Source organism: Mirounga angustirostris, unplaced genomic scaffold (assembly GCF_029215605.1).
Source record: "Mirounga angustirostris isolate CCGP_5_RB_7025 unplaced genomic scaffold, mMirAng1.0.hap1 SCAF_7, whole genome shotgun sequence".
Taxonomy (NCBI): domain Eukaryota; kingdom Metazoa; phylum Chordata; class Mammalia; order Carnivora; family Phocidae; genus Mirounga; species Mirounga angustirostris.
The window spans coordinates 6,991,077-7,012,570 of NW_026991715.1; the positions used below are offsets into that span (position 1 = coordinate 6,991,077).

The 21,494-nt window shown below is 44.4% G+C and overlaps 1 protein-coding gene across 1 annotated transcript; it reads right to left on the reverse strand.

The window, feature by feature from the left end:
• Positions 1 to 247: 247 nt before the first annotated feature.
• LYPD8 (LY6/PLAUR domain containing 8) lies at positions 248 to 6,594 on the reverse strand. The gene is made up of 4 exons (XM_064595723.1): positions 6,345 to 6,594; positions 6,082 to 6,243; positions 4,475 to 4,612; positions 248 to 1,308 (listed from the first exon to the last, which is right to left on the reverse strand). Exons 2-4 carry the CDS (start codon positions 6,179 to 6,181, stop codon positions 1,013 to 1,015), a joined length of 534 nt encoding a protein of 177 aa, XP_064451793.1. The 5' UTR covers positions 6,182 to 6,243; positions 6,345 to 6,594; the 3' UTR covers positions 248 to 1,012.
• Positions 6,595 to 21,494: the final 14,900 nt, after the last annotated feature.

A 21,494-nucleotide genomic window follows, 5' to 3' on the forward strand; every position in this document is an offset into this window, starting at 1 on the left:
GGGGAGGTGGATGGGGGGATTGGTTTGGTAACTGGGTGATGGGCATTAAGGAGGCACTTGATATATTGAGCACTGGGTGTTATATGCAACTGATGAATCACTAAACTCTACCCCTGTAACTAATAATACACCGCATGTTAACGTGGATGTGGTGATGAGCTACCTCCAGGTTGTCTGTCTGGCGGCTTTGCTCTTGATGCATTGTTAGCAAGTCTGGACAATAAAGACACACACTGGTTTACACCTTTAAAATTTTTTATTACAGAAAATGCCATTCTTCCAAGTCCAGGTCAAGGCCCACTTTATTTGTCAAACCTGGACTTCTGTACGTATTGTATTAAATAGCTTTCTTGCTCCCTGGGTATCTGATATGGAGTCAAAACTCTGCCTTTGATTGTAGGTTCTCTGAGAAGGGGGACTGGGGCTCTGTAGCTATGTTCCATTCTGTACAAGGCTATGCGATATCTGGTCAGCCTGAGCACCAACGGCATTATGTCTCTGCCTAGGAGGCTAGGCAGGGGAGTCGGCAGCCCCTCTGCACCCCTGTTTGGGTCTTGTGGACCATGTCACTGTGGGCCTGTGACCAGAGCCAGGACAATCACTGAAGGCGCAGATACAGTGCTAGGGTCAACTCAGGGCATTACAGGCATGGCACCCCTCAGTGTGTGGGTGGGGACAGTGGCAGGTCAGTCCCCAGAAGTGCAGGGCTGTAGGCAGAAAATGCCAACAGGGTGAAAGGGTCTGTTTCTCAGAAGCAAGTTGGGCAGGGATTTGGGAGGTCCTGGGAGCCCACACACTAAGGTGCACAGACTTCAAATGCAAGGAACTGGGAGGTGATGCTGGGTAGCAGCTCAAAGGAACCTGTGAGGACAGACTTGGCCAGCCCGTGAACAGAGCTGCAGTAATGGAGGAAAACGCGGCTGTCGCAGGGCTTTGCTGAGGGCTATGGCTGCTAGTTACTGAACGGTTAACAGGGGAGAGAGAGGTGAAACAGTGGAGGGCAGGATGGATCTCAGAAGAGCAGCCCCAGCAGGAGGAGGCTGACAAAGGCCGCAGGGGTGAAGGAGGCTTTGGAGCCCGTGTCCGGGGTGGTGAGCTCGTTGGAGGGGGGCGCTGAGGAGGCGCTGGAGCTGCTAGCAGGAGGGGTGGGCGGGGGGGCAGTCGAGGAGGAGTTAGCGCTGTCCACACACTCAAACTTCCGGAAGATGACTCCTCCAACTGTCCGGTTCTCAGCAGACAGGAACCGACAGGTGGAATTACTGATGTTGGAACAGCCTCTCAGCACGAGCTTCCTAGTCTCTGTCAACGCTGTGGAGACAATAAGGACTTCATAGCCCTCTCGCCCTTCCTCCCTCCACAGGCCTCCCAGCAACCTGTTCTAGGTCTGGTCCTAACAGGGGCCTGGAGGAAGGAGCCCAGGGTCAAGAACACCAAACGGTAATGGCAGAGGAACCATGAAGGTCAGAGCCCAGACGCCCTCCCCCACCTAAAACCAAAAGAAACTGAGGCTCCAGAAGGTGGATGCAGGTCTGACCTCACAGATGAAGGTCAGAAATGGGCCTGGGACTCAAGTCTCCAATGTTTTCCTGAGGAGCCGGCAGGTGATAAAACCTAGGGATGGGCTCAGACACCCTGGGGCCCTGTGCTCTCAATCCAGGAAGGACTCCTCCCAGGCTCCCCTCCTCCAGGTTCTGCTTTCCGCCCCCACTCTTCTCTGGACCTGAGTTCTCTCTGCCTGAGTTTTCTCTGAGAAGGGAAAAATAGCTGGAGGTGATCTTAATTCTAAGTCTGAATTATATTGTGTTTAACACTGTTTTAAGGTGCAGATCCTAGGAAAAGGCCAAGGGAATTTGCAAACAAAATGTGGTTGTGACTGCAGCTACCTGTTTTGAGCTCCTACTATGCGTCAGCAGTGTTCTGTTGGCTACAACTGAAACAGGCCTGGAGAACAGGAGGTTCATGGGGGAGAAAGGCACTGGAGGGGGGGACTGGCTACTTATCAGAAGGGCTACAAACTTGTTCTGAGAAGGAACGAGAAACCTCCAAATCCCTTTGAAGAAAACGATTAATTCCTTTTTTATAGCAAATAGCAGTGCTGGAGATTGAATTACAGTGAGCTAGAAAAACGTGCTGCATGGCACATATCTAGAGTAGTGAAAAAAAAAGTGACCTTGGGCAAAAATAAACAAAGAAACAAACCCTGCATGGGGCGCCTGGGTGGCTCAGTGTTAAGCGTCTGCCTTCAGCTCAGGTCATGATCCCAGGGTCCTGGGATCCAGCCCTGCATCGGGCTCCCTGCTTAGCGGGAAGTCTGTTTCTCCCTCTCCCTCTGCCACAACTTGTGCTCCAATAAATAAATAAAATCTTAACAAAACAAAACAAAACAACAAAATAGATACAATAGGGATGTCTGGGTGGCTCAGTCATTAAGTGTCTGCCTTCAGTTCAGGTCGTGATCCCAGGGTCCTGGGATCGAGCCCCGCATCGGGCTCCCTGCTCAGCGGGAAGCCTGCTTCTCCCTCTCCCTCTGCCTCTCTCCCTGCTCACGCTCGCTCTCTCTCTCTGTACCTCTGTGTCTCAAATGAATAAATAAAATCTTTTAAAAAAAAGTTTAAAAAAATCCTACCACTTGGTTTATTTGTTTTAAAAATATCTTTAACTCTTGGGGTCCCTGGGTGGCTCAATCGGTTAAGTAACTGCCTTCAGTCAGGTCATGATCCCGGGGTCCTGGGATGGAGCTCCACATCTGGCTCCCGGCTCAGCAGGGAGTCTGCTTCTCCCTCTGCACCCCCTCCCCACATATCCTCAGACATAGCTTAAGAATTAAACTTTAGAGCTGGGTAGACATCCTAGGGAGTTTAAAATTTTTTTTAAAATCTTGAAATGCATATTATTAAGTTCAGTAAATCTAGTGAAAAGGCTACGGACTATCTGATTCCAAATATATGATATTCTGATAAAAGCAAAATTATGGAGAGAATACAAAGATCAGAGGTTGCCAGGGGTTAGAGATTAATAGAGCACAGAGGATTTTTAGGACGTGAAGTTACTCTGTGTAATGGTAGATTATACTCACTCTACAAGTGTCAAAACCCATAGAATATGCAACATAAACAGTAACCCTATTGTAAACCTTGGACTCGGGATGATAATGATGCATCAATGTAGGTTCATGGATTCATGTAGGTACCATTTTAGTGGGGAATGTTGACGGGGGGGAGGTATGTATGTGTTGGGACAGGGGTATGTGGGAAATCTCTCTACCTTCCTCTCAATTCTGCTGTGAACTTATTAAAACTGTTCTAAAAATAAATTTCATTATTTTTTTTAAGTTGAAAAAGGTGCAAGATACTTGAAGTGTTTGGCCCCACTGAGAAACCTGCAATTACAGTTAAGCATGGATTTCTAGTACTACAATTGCCATTAATAAACGTTGAAATCAAATTGTACCTGGGTGTTGGTGCTCTTAAACTGTTATTATTCTGAGCCATATTGTGGCAGAGACTGGCTAGCTGTTCATTTTAGCTTCATGTGTCTTCCTTTCCTGCTGGACCTCTACTAAACCCCATTAGACTGCATTTCCACCCTCCAGTGAAGTTTTGGTCCTGGCCAACGGAATGTGAGAGAGAGTGATGCACGTGCTTCCAGGCTTTGCCTGTAAAAACCTTCCTGCCTTCCTCCACTCCCCATCTTCCCCCATCTGCTGGTGAGAGGCAAAGAATACAGCAGGGAGGGGCCAAGTCCTGGGTGGGTGGGGGCCAGAGCTTCCAGATGGAAAGAACACAGGCCCCAGGACCCTGCAAAAAACTGCCATATGAGCAAGAAATAAACATTTGTTACATTGAGGAAGAGGATTTAGAGGTTGCTCTTTAACAGTAATGAACTTACCCTAACTAATAAATACATTATTCTTTAAATATGCCTATTTAAAGAATAATATATGTATTAGTTTTATATTTTATACCAGTTAATTTGTATTTCATAATGGCTTATATCAAATTATTTCTGTAGAAAAGAACAACTGGTTGAATATTAAAGCCCAATCCGACTCTTTCAGTCAGGTGACCCAAGTTGTCATAAGCCAGCACCTCTCAGTGACAGGTAGAGAAAAAAATGTAGGGATAAAAGGAAATAAAAGTCAAACCCACACACACCCACAGAACAATGCAACCTAGTAAAGTAAATGCCGGGAATGACATGAGGCACTAAATGAGCCTGGCTTGATTATAAGCCACAGGAGAACAGGGTTCAAGAGATGGACAGCTCAGGAGGAATGGTTCTGGACTAAGGAGGCAGAAATAGCAACCAGCGCAAGGCTACATTAACAGCCTCATTATCTCAAAGGCATTCTGACTTTATTCTTTTATCCTACTAACCTCCCCCAGGCTTCTATTGCTAACCCAGAACTTATTGCCCAAGGTTTAATATGTTTTCAACTCAAGTCCCATAACGGAATTTAAACCCCAAGACGTACCAGTCTTAAATTCTGCAACTAGATTGACACACCGTTCTTCTTTATAACATTTCCTGTGTTGCACATTACAGGAACTTTCATTAGATCCATGACAGGCACGACACTCTGTGTTGCTGGACACATCTTTCAGGGGAGGAGCTGGTAGAATAAGAATCATTAATTTAGAACAGAGTTATAACATAGAACATGGTACTGCCTTGTACTGAAGGGGACAAGCAAGCAAAGCTGCTGGCCAGAGAGATCTTGAGAATGAGACAAATGCACGAAGACACCAGTGATCCTAACCTCATATCCCACCAATATAGTTACAGCACACAACCGCACAGACCTCCCCTTACAAACCATCCAGTCTTCAAGAACTGTGGTCAGTGGGTGTGTTGGGCTGAGAAGGGAGAGGTAAGCTTTTGATCTAAAACCAACCAATGTCCAGTGATGGATATTAAGAAGGGCACATACTGCAATGAGCACAGGGTGTTATACACAATGAATCATGGAACACTACATCAGAAACTATTGAAGTACTGTATGGTGACTAACATAACATAATAAAAAAAATGAATAAAAAATAAAACCAACCAATGTCAACATTAGCCTGCTATTCTGAATATCAGCCAATAGGTGTGTAGCTATTACTAAATCTTTCTCTGAATAAATGAACATACACCATTATTTAGCATTTAATACAAAATGATATTGAGACCCAGCTCTGCTATTAATGACCAGGACTCTAGAACTAAGGCAATTTAACTTTGTCCTTTTGGCCATGTTTTCTTCTCGTCAAAAAAAGAGAGCTTTGGTATAGACCAACGGTTCTCAAATTGTAGTCCAAGAACTCCTGGGTTATCTCCAAGAACATTTTCGGGCAGTCCACAAATTCAAAACTATTTTCATGATAATACTAAGATGTTCCTTGCCTCTTCCACTCTCTTTCTTTCATGAATGTTCAATGGAGTTTTTGAGAGGCTACATGGCATGAGAGATTGCAACAGACTAAATGCACAAGCAAATCTGAGAACTCAGTTGTTTTCTATTAAGCCAGAAACTAAAGAGCTTTGAGAAAATATGTAATAAATGCCACTCTTCTCACTAAGTATTTTTTTGTTTTGGAAGATAGAGTTATTTCTATATAAAAATGTTATTAATGTTAACATGTAATGGGTTTATTATTTCTTGGTGAACTAAAACTAAAGATTTTTAAAATTTTTTAGAAATTCTTTGAATTTTTAAGATTTCTAATACTGTAAATATTGATAGTATGATTCACATAAATCAAATTTCTATAGAGTCCTCAATAATTTTGAAGATTTGGAGTCTTAAAAGAGGGCCTGAGACCACAAAGTTTGAGAAATACTAATAAGCATCTAATTCCATACAACTTGGAGTTTCCATTATTTCTGTCTGTACTGAGAAAAGAGGAAAGCATGAAAGTAGTGCTGACTTTCCCATTTGTTTTTCAAGCGTTGTTGTAAGTCAGCTGTTGATGTTACCCAGATATGCAATGAAGTGCTTGGACTTGAGATGTCCACCAGAAAGTGAGGAGCACAGGTGGCAAAGGAAGGGAGAGAGTTGGGAGGACACAGGAAGGAAGGCACGTTGCCAGCACCCACCCAGAGCATCAGTGGTGTTACAGTCCTTTCCTTGGCAGCACTGGCTTATAAAATGGAAGTATTCGTTATCAGACACATGGACAGTGAAGGCTTCAACCATGTCTCTCCCTTCACTGCAGTTCTCCGCAGAGCAGGCTTTATCCTGGTATATGTTGGCTGCCCCTACACAAAGAGAAACACAGACTGTCAGCCCTGGGTAGGAGGCTTCAGAAAGGGCAGAGACCCTGAATAGTGACTGCTTCAGGCAACAGCAGAAAACACACCCTCAGGTCAATGTGATTTCAGAGACACTGGAGAGGGTTTCCTGGCACACAGAAAAATCCTTCCCCGTGAAGTAGTTCCTTCCTTTAGCTGGAGATGAGCAAAGATGCAGGCTAAACTTCAGATCAAAGACTGATGGAGACTGAGGGTTGCTGGAGTGGAGGGGGTAGGAGGGATGGGGAGGCTGGATGATGGGCACTGGGGAGGGTACGTGCTGTGGTGAGCTCTGTGAATTGTGTAAGACTGTTGAATCACAGACCTGTACCTGTGAAACAAATAATACATTATATGTCAATAAAAATAAATAAATAAATAAAGTGACAACTGAGTTAAAAAAAAAAAAAACTGATGGGGGCTTGGAAATGGTGGTTCAGGCTGACTTTCCAAACCCCCTGATCAGTCTTAGCATCTCTAAAAACAGCCAAGCAGACATGATGGTCCTACGTGCAATATGATGTTAAACCTGGATACAGTCAAGTTTCCAGACCAGAGCAATTGATAATGGTAGCCAGTAGCTACATGTGGCTATTTAAAATTCAGCTCTTCTGTCATATAACCATATTTCAAGTGGCCAGTAGCTCATGTATGGCTACTGTATAGGACAACATGGATATAAACATTTCCATTATTGAAGACAGTCCTACCAAGCAGCAGGGGTCCAATTTACAGGAAAATACCAGGAATAGGGGAACAAAGAAGTGACACCACAAGGAAGCAATCAACCAAAGCCAGAATATGGGACAACTATAAGACAAATGTTCCAGTTGCTCCAACAAATCAATGGTATTGAACAACAACAACAAAAAGTGATGGTAGTTATTATAAAACAAATTAGATGTAATAGACCTAACAGCAAAATGCTGTGTGGGGATTTTGTTTGTATCCGAATTCTAACACATCAACTATAACACAACATCTGAAACAATTGGGACATTTCTAAGATGGCCTTCTAATAGAGGAAATTAAAGAATTACAGTTAATGTTCTTAGGTATATAGTGATATGGTAGTTATGTAAAAAGGAAAAAAAAAGTCCTTATCAGAGATAAATAATGAAGTATTTTTAGGGGAAATTACATGATATCAAAGTTTGCTTTAAAATACCACTGTTGGGGCACTGGGTGGCTCAGTTGTTAAGCGTATGCCTTCGGCTCAGGTCATGGTCCCAGGGTCCTGGGATCGAGCCCCACGTCGGGCTCCCTGCTCAGCAGGAAGCCTGCTTCTCCCTCTCCCACTCCCCCTGCTTGTGCTCCCTCTTTCGCTGTGTCTCTCTCTGTCAAATAAATAAGTAAAATCTTAAAATAAAATAAAATAAAATAAAATAAAATAAAATAAAATAAAATACCACTGCAGGGGCGCCTGGGTGCCTCAGTTGGTTGAGCTTCTGACTGTCTGACTTCAGCTCAGGTAGTGATCTCCAGATCCTAGGATCACCCTGTGTGGGGCTCCTAGCTCAGCAGGGAGTCTGATTGTCCCTCTCCCTCTTCCTCCGCCCCTCCCTCCCACTTGTGCTCGCTCTCTCTCTCTCTCTTTCAAATAAATAAATAAAATAAGGGGTGCCTGGGTGGCTCAGTCATTAAGCGTCTGCCTTAGGCTCAGGTCATGATCCCAGGGTCCTGCAATTGAGCCCCGCATTGGGCTTCCTGCTCTGCGGGAAGCCTGCTTCTCCTTCTCCCATTCCCCCTGCTTATGTTCCCTCTCTCGCTGTGTCTCTCTCTGTCAAATAAATAAATAAAATCTAAAAATAAAAAATAAATAAAATACCATCGCAAAAAAAAAGCAAAATGTTGATAATTTTTGACACAGGATAGTGGTTACATGGCAATTCATTATACACTTCTTCCTGCTTTTGTGCATATTTGAAAATGTCCACAATAAAAAGTTAATAAGAAATCTAAGTGCTCCAGGAGAGAGGTAACAATCTTGCCAGCAAATCACCCTGGGTGAAAGCGTGTTGGATCTGGAAGAGGAAGGAGTACTGAGGGGAGGAAAGGGGGGCAGAAAGATGGAAGAACGCAAGTACCCAGAGCAAATTGCCTGCTTTGCAACTTAACCAAGAGCTGCCCCTGCTTCTCACATCCACCAATATAGGTCTAGAATGAGGTTTCAGTCAAGGGCAGCAATTCCACAAGGGCTTGTCTGCTTGCCCCTGCATTCTCATCTGACTCCTGTGTGTTGCTTCTTCTGGAAGGCGTCTTCATGACCCCATCTCTCTCCTTGCACAACCTAGCCCACCCTCAGCCTTCCTTTCCTCCCTGGCCACTCTCTCCAGCCCCTGCCCCATGCAAATCCCAGAAATGGGGGTTATGGCTTCCCAGGCTCACCTAAAGAAGAGTTGGTCACGAAACTGTTACAGCTGGCACTGGCATATAAGGGACACTCAGTGATGGTGCTGTTGTCACAGGAGTTTGTCAATGAATTACACTGCACACAACGTAGGGATTCTGGGGAGACACGATGGACAGAACTGTCAACATTCAGGAGACACTTATAGACTGTACTCTGGACAAAGCACCACATCCATCTCAGGGCAAAAGAATAGTCTGGATGGCATCCTTTCCCTCTGGGACCCCCCAAATCTGAGACTGTGAGATGGAGCCACCCCCATTACTTTCCCCCACCGTGCACCATTTCCCAGTGGAAGACCCATAGCACAGAGCGGCTCCTCTGAGGGCAGTATGCACAGAGGGGTCTCATATTCTCCACTGACCACACCCTGACATGAGAGGCCATGGGACAGGACCCCAGAACACCAAGAGTGAGAAGACTTCGATGAGGTATAAAAAGAGGTCTTCATTCCCAAAGGGTGTCAGTGGGTTCCCTCACCTACAGCTGCAACCACAAATGCTGTAATGATGGCAGCAACAAGGATACCCTTCATGGTGCAGGACCTGGTGTCTCCCGAGGATGAGGACTGTGGTGCAGAACCTTATGCCTGAAGAGACACAGAGAAGACAGTCAGGGAGCTTGCAAGGCTGCCAGGGCACACCATCCCCTGGGCTTGCAGTCATACTTCCACACAGCACACAACCCATCCTTGTGGCAGAAGGAATCAGCATTCTCAGCTGGGAGCAGAGAGCTGTGATGCAGTTTCTATGCTGCCCTTATACATGTGCTGGTCTAGGCTTTCCCCAGTCCTGGATACCTGCAGAAGAATCTACACACAGACACAGAACACAGCTTGGGCATTTCCTATAGCCATTTCAGATACAACATGGGCAGGCAGAAGATTGCTAGCCCCACTGGGAATGGGGTCCAAGAAGAAAGCTGGGCTCTTCTCTCCCAGAGCATAATGTAGTCCTCTGGCTAATATCTTGCCACATTCACATAAGTCACTTAGGGGCTCTGTCACTGCCATCACCACCCCAATAGGCAGACACCTATTGAGCACTTACTCTATTCTGAGCACTTTATGTTCATTAATTCATGTAATGCCTTCACCCTAGCAGTCAGGGACTATTATTAGCATCACCCTCATTTCATAGGGGAAATCAAGTCCCAGAGAGATCAAATAAACCACTCCAAGTCAAGGTCACAATCCTGGGAGGTGTTAGAGTTGGGGTTGGCCCAGGCCCCTAACCACCACCCACACTGCCTCCAACAGATGTGACTCCCAGGGCCCCAGGCCTGGACACCCTCGAGCTGCAGGAAGGAACCAGAGGCCCCGGCACACCTCCGACTGATGTCCGCCAATCATTGATTAGCTAAAGGTTACCTGGATTCATTAGGATCCTGAATCAGAGCTCCCAGAATTTCAACTTGCCCGTGTATCAAAGCAGCAAAGAGGGGCAGTATCTGGCTCTGTGTTGAGTCCTTCTCCTAACTGTGTTGAGTCCTAACTCCTAAATGAGTTAGCTCATTTATCCTATAAATGGCAGCCACAAACTTCATGTGGCTACTTAAATTTAGATTCATTGAAGGAATGAAAGAAAAAAACAAAACAAAACATTTTGTTTCTCAGTCACCTGGCTAGGGACTACTTATTGGCCAGCACAACTTTGGAACATTCCCTTCACTACAGAAAGTCCCAGTGCACAGTGTGGCTTATTGCCCCACTTGGCAGGTGAGAAACCTGCCAATGGAGAGATAAGGAAAGCTGTCCAAATTCACCCAGCCTGTTAGGTTGGGTGACTGGGACTTCATTCAGCATCCTTCCAGCTCCAAGACTGAGTTGCACCCTGACAGCTACTACTTACCAAGGGAGAACTGGCCTTCACCTAGAACTTGCAGCCAGCCTCCCTCCCACCTCTCACCTCAGCACACCACACACACACCACACACACATACACACCACATATACCTCTTAGTTGACTTATTAAGGGTTGGTGAAAAGGAAGAGTTTGAAACTAGTTCAATCAGGGGAGGCAGAGGGGCCCATCTGTTATCTAAGGACCACATCATATAGAAACCCAAGGAGAAAAATTAAGTACATCTGGTTTGGAACTTGTGGCAGATATTCCATGCCTTGTATCCTGCATGCCCCAATGCCTGATCACCCTCTACGCCTGAAACCCCAGTAGGGAGAGAGGTTCAGAGGCCAAAGCTCCTGGGAAGGGCCTCTCAAGCCTTGTGAGTGTGGAGAAGGGAGAGGGAAGGAAAGAGATGAAGGTAATGAGGCCACAGCTACATGTCAGAAACATAAATCACTTCTCCTTATGGTGTAAACCTGATAATTAGCCTCATTTTCAGAGGGAAATAAAGGAGGCTTTAGATCACAGAGATCAGGATCCGGCACAGAGAGTCAGAGCCTAGAAGTGGCAAGACCGTGGGCCCTGCTCTCCACCTCTGAGAAGAGAAACCAGTGAGGTGGCAGTTGGGGCAGGAAGCCTCATACGGAAAATGAGAACAAGTAGCATCTGAAAAACCACTTTGCAAAATCCTTACCACTCATCTATCATTGGATATTTTCTGAGAGAATCCTACCACAACTGATTTCATTTTTATACACAGGCAAGTTCAGAAAAGGACCCAGCACAACGCAGAGAACAAACCCCAGCCCACACACCTCTCCTCTCCAGCCTTCCTTCTCCTGAGCACTGCTAAAGGAACAAGAGCAATGAGAATACCTGGACCCCAGCCATCCCTCAATGCCCTTCTCTTGGTTTCAGCTTCTCCCAAGCTGCCCCCCGCCTCCACACACACACACATACACACAACTTGGCTTCAGCCCCTTACCTTCAGAGTCTGGCCTGGAGACCGCCCTGCAGAAAGTGGATCCTAGCACAGAATTACAGTAGGTGTGTGAAGGGCCTTATATAGCAGGTGACTGAACAATCAGAAAGCAAAACTGCTTGCAGGGAGGGGCTTCTGTGTCAGACTGGCCTCTAAAGGCCATAGGGCCACAGGCGGCTTAACCCTTTGGCAGCTGTGCAGTTGGTCAACTCTCTTAGGCCTCCAGAAATTGGGTGTAACTTTGGTTAAGGCCTGACTTTGGCATAATATGCAAGAGAGCAAGGTGTGTCCCTGACATTGTCTCATGTTGGCCCACTGAATGTATTTCAGTATCTGTTAATAAATCACAGCATCACTTTATACCAGCCTGATAAGGCCATTTACAAATGAAGAAACCAAGGCACAAAAGAGAAATGTAAGAGACTTGCCCAAGGTCACACAGCTCATGCAGAGTCAGAACTCATAATCAGGCCACATGCAGCGCAGGAAATGGGGGTCAGGTCCTCTGGGGCCACTGTCTTAACCTCTCTAAGTCCAACAAAGATGAGGGTAAACCCATGATACAGTCTCACAGGGTAAAGGGGCCATGCTCCCTTGCAGCATACTCTACACACCAAAGTGAGGGGCCCACCTACAACCAACGCTGCGGCCACCTCCAACACTCTAGGCACTTCAACCAGCCTAGCTGCCTGGGAAGCCACTGTTGGCGAGAGCCTAGGTCAGCCCCTTCCAGCACCTTCACACTGAGCCATGCGTTCCCTTGGCATTGAGTGTAAACTGGAGTTCTCTGCACTTTTCATCTTTCTGCTGTCCCTGCCACCTCAGACACACACTCACACACACTAATGCACACCCTGGCATTCATGCACACTCAAATCACACACATCATAAACCACACACACACACACACACACACACCCCACACCACACAGACAAGATTGATGGGGGAGGTGGTAGCAGGAGCCGCCAATAGGAGGTGGATGAGAGAAAGGCCCTGTGCACTGGGCTTTCCCCAGCCAAAGATGGAGGACTTGAAAAACACAATAACAGCTACAGGGGCCACTCTGCTAACACACTGAGAAGTGAGAGGAGAATCAGGCTAATCTACATTAATCCTTTGCAGAAGGCCCCAGGTACCCAGGCAAATGGGCCAACGGCTTCCTGAATCCAGTTTTTGTCCCTGATAAATAAGTTATTTATTGACCTGGCCCACTGGGCCTGAGCTCCCCATCTGTAAAATGGGAACATCAGACCCTGAAGAAATGGTTGCTGGTTATTTATTTCCTCCTGGAGTCCTCACCCCGTCCCACTGTGTTTTTTCTAATGTCATGTAACAACAATGAGGGTTGATGGATCACGTGTGATGTGGTTGCAGTTCCTGAGCTAGGCTGCACACAACCACTCACAGCAGTCCTGGATTTGCCCATCCTGAGGTCTAGATAGTGTGCAGATGGGTATCATAAACCCCCCTTGACAGATGAGGAGGCTGAGCCCCAGAGAGTCCTCTCCTCTAGGCCTTAAGACACCTGGGCCAACATTCTTTCCACTCCAGCACAAGGCATGTGGGGCCAGTCTCTGCTCACAGGGTTGGGAATATTGACCCACTTTCCTCCTCCCTGTTCCTCTCTGTAGTCAGCATGGGACTATCAGAGCCAGAAGGCTGGGATCAGTCATAAGGCATTATAAAAAAACTACCCCCTAAAGCAGACCCTCTTTCTGATGAGCCAAGAAGTCCAGGGACCCAAGAGAAGCAAGGTCTCAACACACTGTCTAAATTTTGCTCTTAACTAAGGATACTTAGCACATTTCAGGCACTGTGGCTGTATTAGCCCCTTATAAGACAACTAGGCTGGCTGTCTCCATGACCATTCAGCAGGGGAGAGCTAAAACTCACCCAGATATTGCACAGTCTTTCTGGGGTGTGAACCTCAAATCCATGTGGGAAATGAGCTTCTCCTGAGTTTCCCTAAACCATCAGCAAAGCTTGGAAGTGAGCTCTCAGAGGAGTCCACTCCATTTTGGAATAAATACATGGAGGTGAGCAGGGTTGAGGCAGGACAGCCAGAGCAGAAACTCCAAGAGGGGTGCAAGCCAAAAACTCAGCTAAGTGTTCCAATTGAGAACTTCTACCCATGTTCCCCCTGCTCTCTGTGTTTACTTGCAGGAGCTTTCTTTGACTGGCTTATTCCTCCAGCTTGGAAATGTGAAAGCAAACTAAACATACTGTTCCCCATATTCCTGACCTGCAGAAAGCACTCAGGGAAATGTGAGTGCTCTGAGAGATAAGCCTGCTAACAGTCCAGGCCCTGTGCCAGATAATGATCCTCTGAGTCTTGGGTTCCCCAGCTGCCAAATGGAAAAAACAATGCCACCCACTTCTTAAGAGTTGTTCTGAGGGTTAGAAGAGAGCACTCAGGCAGACATTTAGTATGTACCTATCATGTTGTAAGGGGTCCAAAAACAATGGTTTCCACTGCTGCCACTCTGAGCTTACACCAGTGACACCATAGCCTGGGGGAATACACAAAGCCATGTAGGGCAGGGGCTAAGGTGAAGCATTCTTGCTTCAGGAGGGATGAACAGATGGGGGAGAGTTCCAGCTGTGAACTCAGTAGAAGGAAGAAACAGCCATTAAACCTACAATTAATTTATGTTATTAAAATAACATAATTGAGGGGAAAAAAAGAGTGCACGTCTGCCACCTACCAATTGATGGAGCTTAAACAGCTAGTTACTTGTTCTCTGAGTCTTGGTTTCCTCATCTGAAATCATAAAGATTGAGAGGAAACCTATGATGCTCTTTGCACAATGCATACACTATTATAAATTTAGCCTAAGAAAATTTGGCCATTGGGCGCCTGGGTGGCTCAGTTGGTTAAGCGACTGCCTTCGGCTCAGGTCATGATCCTGGAGTCCCGGGATCGAGTCCCATATCGGGCTCCTTGCTCAGCAGGGGGTCTGCTTCTCCCTCTGACCCTCCCCCCTCTCATGTGCTCTCTCTCATTCTCTCTCAAATAAATAAATAAAATCTTTATAAAAAGAAAAAAAAAGAAAATTTGGCCATTATTACCAATTAACTCAGTCACTGGCAGTTTACCTGGGCTTCCTTTGTGGCAGGCAACATGTCTAGCACTAAATCAATAATCACCTCAGGAAATTTTCAATATAACAATTTACCTAAAAACCCCAGGCTCTAAATACAAAACCTATTTGAAGAATTATTGCATCCAACATTATAAAACCAGTTTGTTTTCATGATCTACTATGGTGGACCTCCCCTGGACTGGTGAGGAAAAACAAAAACCAACAGACAGCAGGCCTGGCTTGACATCTGGCTACACCAGTTATTAGCTCTGTAACCTTGTTTAAGATTCTCAGCATCTCCATCAAAACAAAAGGAGAGCAATGTTATTTCACACAGATGCTGACTCACACAGTGGCTGACACACAAAAAGCACTCAATGAAAATGACTGCCCCTTTACCCTCATACTTTCTCTGATAATAAAGACCTAAATGTCCTCATTTATTCAACAAATATGTGTTACTGCCTTTATACTAAGCACTGGATAGTGGGGTTACAAAGTTAATGAGACAGATTATTTCCTTGTCCTCCCTAAGATTTTTAAGCTGATAACAGCTACAAATAAACAAGGAAACATTTTAAGAACACAAGGTAAACAAATAAAGATAATTGCAAATTGAAGAGTTGTGATGGAAACAAAATGGTAGCTGAGGCAGGAAAGAATAGGGTTGAGGCAGGGAGACCTCTCTGAGAGTTGAAAAGGGACCAGAAAAGGAAAGGAGGTCAGATGGCTCCCTGAAGAGGGCAAAAAGCATGAGCAAAAAAGGCTCATTGGTGAAGAAAAATATGCCTTGCTTAAGGGACTGAGCAAAGGAACACCAGTTTATGGAAGAATCAAAAGGTCTGTATTCACACCCTCCTCAGCTCATTTCAACATTTTATGTTGGTTCTTCTCACAAGCAGCTTAGATGAGGTGCAAAGAGCACTGGGCTTGTTGGCAGATGGGTGCAATTTACTAGCTATGTGTTAACTTTTCTCCATGAGTCACAATTTTCTTATCTATAAGATGGTAAAATAGGTAATATATACCTAGAGGGAAGTCGGTTGTGATTTCCTGCCCCTTGTCTACAAAACATGAGAAATAATCAATTTTCCACTGGCTACATCATTTCCAATGAGTGTGGTAGGGGAGCCAGACTAAGCAGTATCCCTTAAACACCATGCCAAGGTTATTATGTCCATGTGGAGTGGAGCAGAGTCAAAGTCATGTTGATGGGAAGATGTACTTTCTTGATATAAATGAATTACACTGTCTTGGGAAGAATATTAACACTCACTTTTGCCTTCCGAGTAATGACTGAGGTAACTACTGCAGGTATTTCCACTATTGAGGAGTCTGAATTGGATCTGTTTACCTACCTCCCTGCTCATCCTTCCATTTATCAGAACCAGAAACCCTGGACAGAAAACAGCCTCCATTAGCAGATGGCCAGAGCCCAAAGTGATGGTACTGGGGAGACCCCAGAAGGAAACAAATGATGAGGCTCTGTGTCCCTTGGGATGCAATGGAGTTGAGTTTCCCTGGGGAATGGGAAGGAGGTAGAGTAGACACAAGAGTGGAGGCTTCATAAAAAGAGACAGAAGGACGGGAATTAGGGAGAATTGGGGGGATAGATGCAGAAGAAAGAAGGATCCTTCAGGACCTTCCTTCCCTCCTGCTTCCTCTGTGAGACCCAGGACAAAAGTGAGTTGACTCAGGCTCTTTCTGGATGTAGCTATCTGCTGCATCCTACCAACCTGTGACTGAATGTTCTTCCACCAGCAGGCAAGACTGGCCTGCTTGAGTAAGGTGTAACAAACAATTTCCAATCACTTTGATGGTGATGACAAATGGTAGTGCTGGGTTGTTTTGGTTTTTTTGTTTGTTGTTTGTTTGTCTGTTTGTTTGTTTTAGCTTTTCTTTTACTATATTTTTCAAAATAAAATCTGGAAACCCTATGGAAGTTTGGGAACCCCTAGGGCATAGACCTCATTCTTTTATTCTGTTTGTTCTAAAGAAAACCTATGGAAACCCTATGGGAGCTTGGGAACCCCTAGGGCATAGACCTCATTCTTTTATTCTGTTTGTTCTAAAGACAGCAGCTAGAATGGGGAAGAGTTAAGAAAGATTGTCAGACCTAAAGGAAGAAAAAACAAGAGAAGGCAGCTGAAAACAGACAACTCATGAGACTATTTCCTGTAGGTTGCTTCCAAGGCTGTGTCTATTGGCTCATGGGTATAAGGACAGGATTTCCATGTCTTTGTGACTCATTCAAATGGAATTTTCATTTAGGAATATAATGCCATTTCAGACATATTAAATGAGTTATTAAAGGGTGAAATAGGGAAGGGTCTATATTGATGTTGGTGACAATAAGAGTATATAGAATATGGAGCTGGTTTCTATTTCTGGTTTTCATGAGCTGTGTGATTTTGACCCATGTCCTTCTCCCTTTGTACCCCAGGAAAGGCATTGTAAGTGCAGAATTCAATCTAGTTTCAAGCGTGTAATTCCAACAGGGCTAACTGCTCTGGGGCTCCAGTCCCCAGAGTTAAAGTCTCTTTTCTGAGTCCAAAACATGGTCATCAAGATTAGGCAAGGGGGAGGAGTTAAGATAGCAGAGTAGTAGAGGGACCCTAAGATAGCCTTGTCTCTCAAAAACAGCTAGATATTTATCAAAACATTCTGAAACCCAAGAAATCGATCTGCGGACTGAGAGACCAAACTGCACATGACTAGAGGGAGCGAAGAGGCCACACCATGAAGGTAGGAGGTGTGGAGACATGACTTGGGGGAGAAAAGAATCATGGGTGCTGAGGAGGTTCACAAAGAGAGGAGGGGGAGAGAGAGAGAGCCACAGAGCAAGCAGTGCACAGGAGATCACACAAGAAAAACACTTTTCCAAACCCATTCACTAGGAAAACAAGATGGGCTAATTATCATGAGATTTTACAACCACCAGAGGTCAAAGACTGAAGTTTCAGCAGTCTGCACCATGGCCAGCTTGGAGCCCAGCAGGTGCAGTGGTGCTCCTTTGGAGAAAGAGAACAGAGACCCAAGAGCAGATGGAGCAATCTGAGGATCCCCTGAGACACATGGGGAGACAAGTTTCCCCCTCCTTGGAGTGCATCTGGGAGAGGTGGCACCACCTCTCAAAGGACAAAAGAGCCCCAAGTGCCATTGTGCTGCCCAGCTCTTTAGCATAGGACAGAGACACCTGCTGAAGGCAGCTAACCTGGACACCAGCTGTTTGCTGCACTTTACTCTAAACTCCAAGCTCCTGCATGTTAATGCAACTTCCCTTCTGGGACAAACCAGCACCAGTCCCAGCATGGTGAGACCCTCCCCCAGAGAATCAGCATATGTCCATGCCTCTCCCAGGCCCTAAAGTTTGGAGTTTTGAAACTCAGCCAGTGTGCCTGATATAAAACACAGGGGCACTGGGGTGTGGGGCAGGCAGATGGCCTGGATACAAACAGGGTGAAGGCGGGATCTGAGGGACACTGGGACACACAAAGGGAAACTGTTTGCTCTTCTGTGAGGGCTTCCCAGACAGTGGCAGGTGTGAACTCCCCTTTCCAGGAACAAGGGAAAGGGCGGGTACCATTTATCTCCCCCACCCATCAGCACTGACTGACTTCAGTGAGCAGCACAGCACCCACAGGGGAGGCCTGAGCTGCCTACACCAAGTCCCAACCACCTATGCTCTGCAGATGCTTCTTTACTAGGGCAAGTATGCCTGAGAACCAGAGAAGCAAGTCCCTCGCCAAGAAGACCAGCACAACCCGCCCCCCACACACCAAGTCTACTGACCATACAGTGCTGCAAATCTTCAGTTCTAGTGGAAATAGGATCACGTCTCTTTTAATGAGCATACCAAAGCACACCTAGTTAAAACTTGCCACACACTGACCAAGGTCCAAGCACTCCCCATTGCAGGCAAGGAGAAACTCTGCAGAGGACTGATCTGAGGGAAACAGCAGCCAAAACACAACAGTACAGTGCACACAGCATACACCAGAAACACTTCATGAAATGCCCTTCTTCTTCTTTTTTTTTTTTTTTGGTCTTATTTTGTTTTGTTTCAAGGTTCTATTTTTTTTAAAGATTTTATTTACTTATTTGAGAGAGAGAGAGAGAATGCATAAACTGAGGGGGTAGAGGGAGAGGGAGAAGCAGACTCCCTGCTAAGCAGGAAGCCCAAGACAAGACATGGGACTTGATCCCAGAACCCTGAGATCATGACCTGAGCTGAAGGCAGACACTTAACTGACTGAGTCACCCAGGCACCCCTCAAGTTTCTATTTAAATACCAGTTTGTTAACATATAGGGTAATATTGGTTTCAGAAGTAGAATTTACTGATTCATCACTTACGTATAACACCTAGGGGTCATCACAAGTACCCTCCTTAATACCCATCACCATTTAGCCCATCCCAAGCCTACCTGCCTCAGTTTGTTCTCTATCATTAACAGTCTCTTATGGTTTGCTTCCCTTTCTCTTTTTTTTTTCTCTCCCCCATGTTCATTTATTTTGTTTCTTATATTCCACATATGAGTGAAGTCATATGGGGTTTTTCTTTCTCTGACAGATTTATTTCGCTTAGCATAATACACTCTAGCTCCATCCATGCTGTTGCAAATGGCAAGATTTTATTCTCTTTGATGGTTGAGTAATATTCCATTATATATGTGTGTGTGTGTGTGTGTATATTCCCCACCTCTTCTTTATCCATTCATCAGTAGATGGACATTTAGGCTCTTTCCATAATTTGGCTATTGTTGATAATGCTACTAGAAACATCAGGGTTCATGTGCCCCTTCGAATCAGGAATTTTGTATTCTTTGGGTAAATACCTAGCAGTGGAATTGCTGGTATGACCTCTTCTTAATAAAGCCTCAGTAGCAGGAAACATAACAGGCTTTCCTAACGCAGATTAGGCATACTTAGACAAAATGCCAAGAGGGAAGAATTCATCCCAAAGGAAGAACAAGAAAAGGCCACAGCCAGGGATCTAATCAAAGCAGATATAAGTAATATGCCTGATCCAGATTTTAAAACAAAAATCATAAGGGTACTAGCTAGGCTTGAGAAAAGCATAGAAGACACGAGGAAGTCCTTTACTGCAGAGATAAAAGACCTGAATACTAGTCAGGCTGAAATTTAAAAAATGCTATAACCAAGATGCAAAACCAACTGCATGTAATGACCACATGGATGGAAGAAGTAAAGGAACAGATAAGTGATATAGAAAATAAAATTGTGGAAAATAATGAAGCTGAAACATAGAAGGAGAGAAAAATTTTGGATCATGAATCTAGAGTTAAGGAACTGAGTGACCCCATAAAGCATAATAATATTTGTATCATGGAATTCTCAACAGAAGAAAAGAGAGGAAATGGAGCAGAAAGTTTATCTGAACAAATTATAGCTGAAAACATTCTTTTTTTTTTCATGTTCAATTTACCAACATACAGTACATCATTAGTTTTGATGTAGTGTTCAACAATTCATTAGTTGCATATAACACTCAGTGCTCATCACAACACATGCCCTCCTCAATACCCATCACACTGTGGAAGGAAACAGACATCCAAATCCAGCATGCACAGAGAACTCCCATCAAAATTAACAAAAGCAGGCCAACACCAAGACATATCATAGTGAAATTTGGAAAATATAGACATAAAGAAAAAATCCTACAAGCAGCAAAACAAAAAAGTCCCTAACTTATGAGGGAAGACAAATAAAGTTAGCAGTAGACTTCTCCACAGAAACTTGGCAGAGCAGAAAAAAGTGGCATGATATATTTAATGTGCTGAATGGGAAAAATCAGTAAAGAATACTTTATCCAGCAAGGCTGTCATTCAGAATATGAGAGATAAAGAGTTTCCCAGACAAACAAAACCTAAGGAGTTCGTGACCACAAACTAGCCCTACAACAAATATGAAAGCAGACTCTTTCAGTGGGAAAAAAAAAAAATAGTGACAAAGACTAGAAAGAAACAGAAAAATCTCCAGAAACAATGACTTTACAGGTAATACAAAGGCACTAAATTCATATCTATCAATAATTACCCTGAAATAAAAAGACTAAGTTCTCCGATCAAAAGGCTATCAGAATGGATTAAAAAATAATAATAATACCCATCTATATGCTGCCTACAAGAGACTCATTTTAGACCTAAAGATACTTGCAGATTGAAAGCAACAGGATGGAGAACTATCAATCATGCTAATGGACACCAAAAAAAGCCAGAGTAGCCATACTTATATCAGACAAACCATATTTTAAACCAGACTGTAACAAGAGATTAAGAAGGGCATTATATCATAATTAAGAGTCTATCCATCAAGAAGATCTACAATTGTACATATTTATGGCCCCAAATTCAGAGCATCCAAATATATAAATCAGTTAAAAATAAACTCATGGATAATAATACAATAATAGTAGGAGACTTTAACACCCCACTTACAGCAATGGATGGATCATCTAAGCATGAAATCAACAAGGAAACAAATGTTTTGAGTGACACACTGGACCAGATGGACTTAAGGCATACATTCACAATATTTCTTCCTAAAGCAGTGGAATACACATCCTATTCAAGTGCACATTGAATATCCTCCAGAATAGATCACATACTGGGTCACAAATCAGGCTTCAACAAATAAAAAAAGATTGAGATCATAACATGCATTTTTTTCAGACCACAACTTAATGAAACTTGAAGTCAACCACAAGAAAAAATTTGGAAAGACCACAAATACATGGAGGTTAAAGAACATCCTACTAAAGAATGAATGAGTCAACCAGAAAATTAAAGAAGAAATTTTTAAAAATACATGGAAACAAATGAAAATGAATACACGACAGTCCAAAACCTTTGGGATTCAGAGAAGCAGTCATAAGA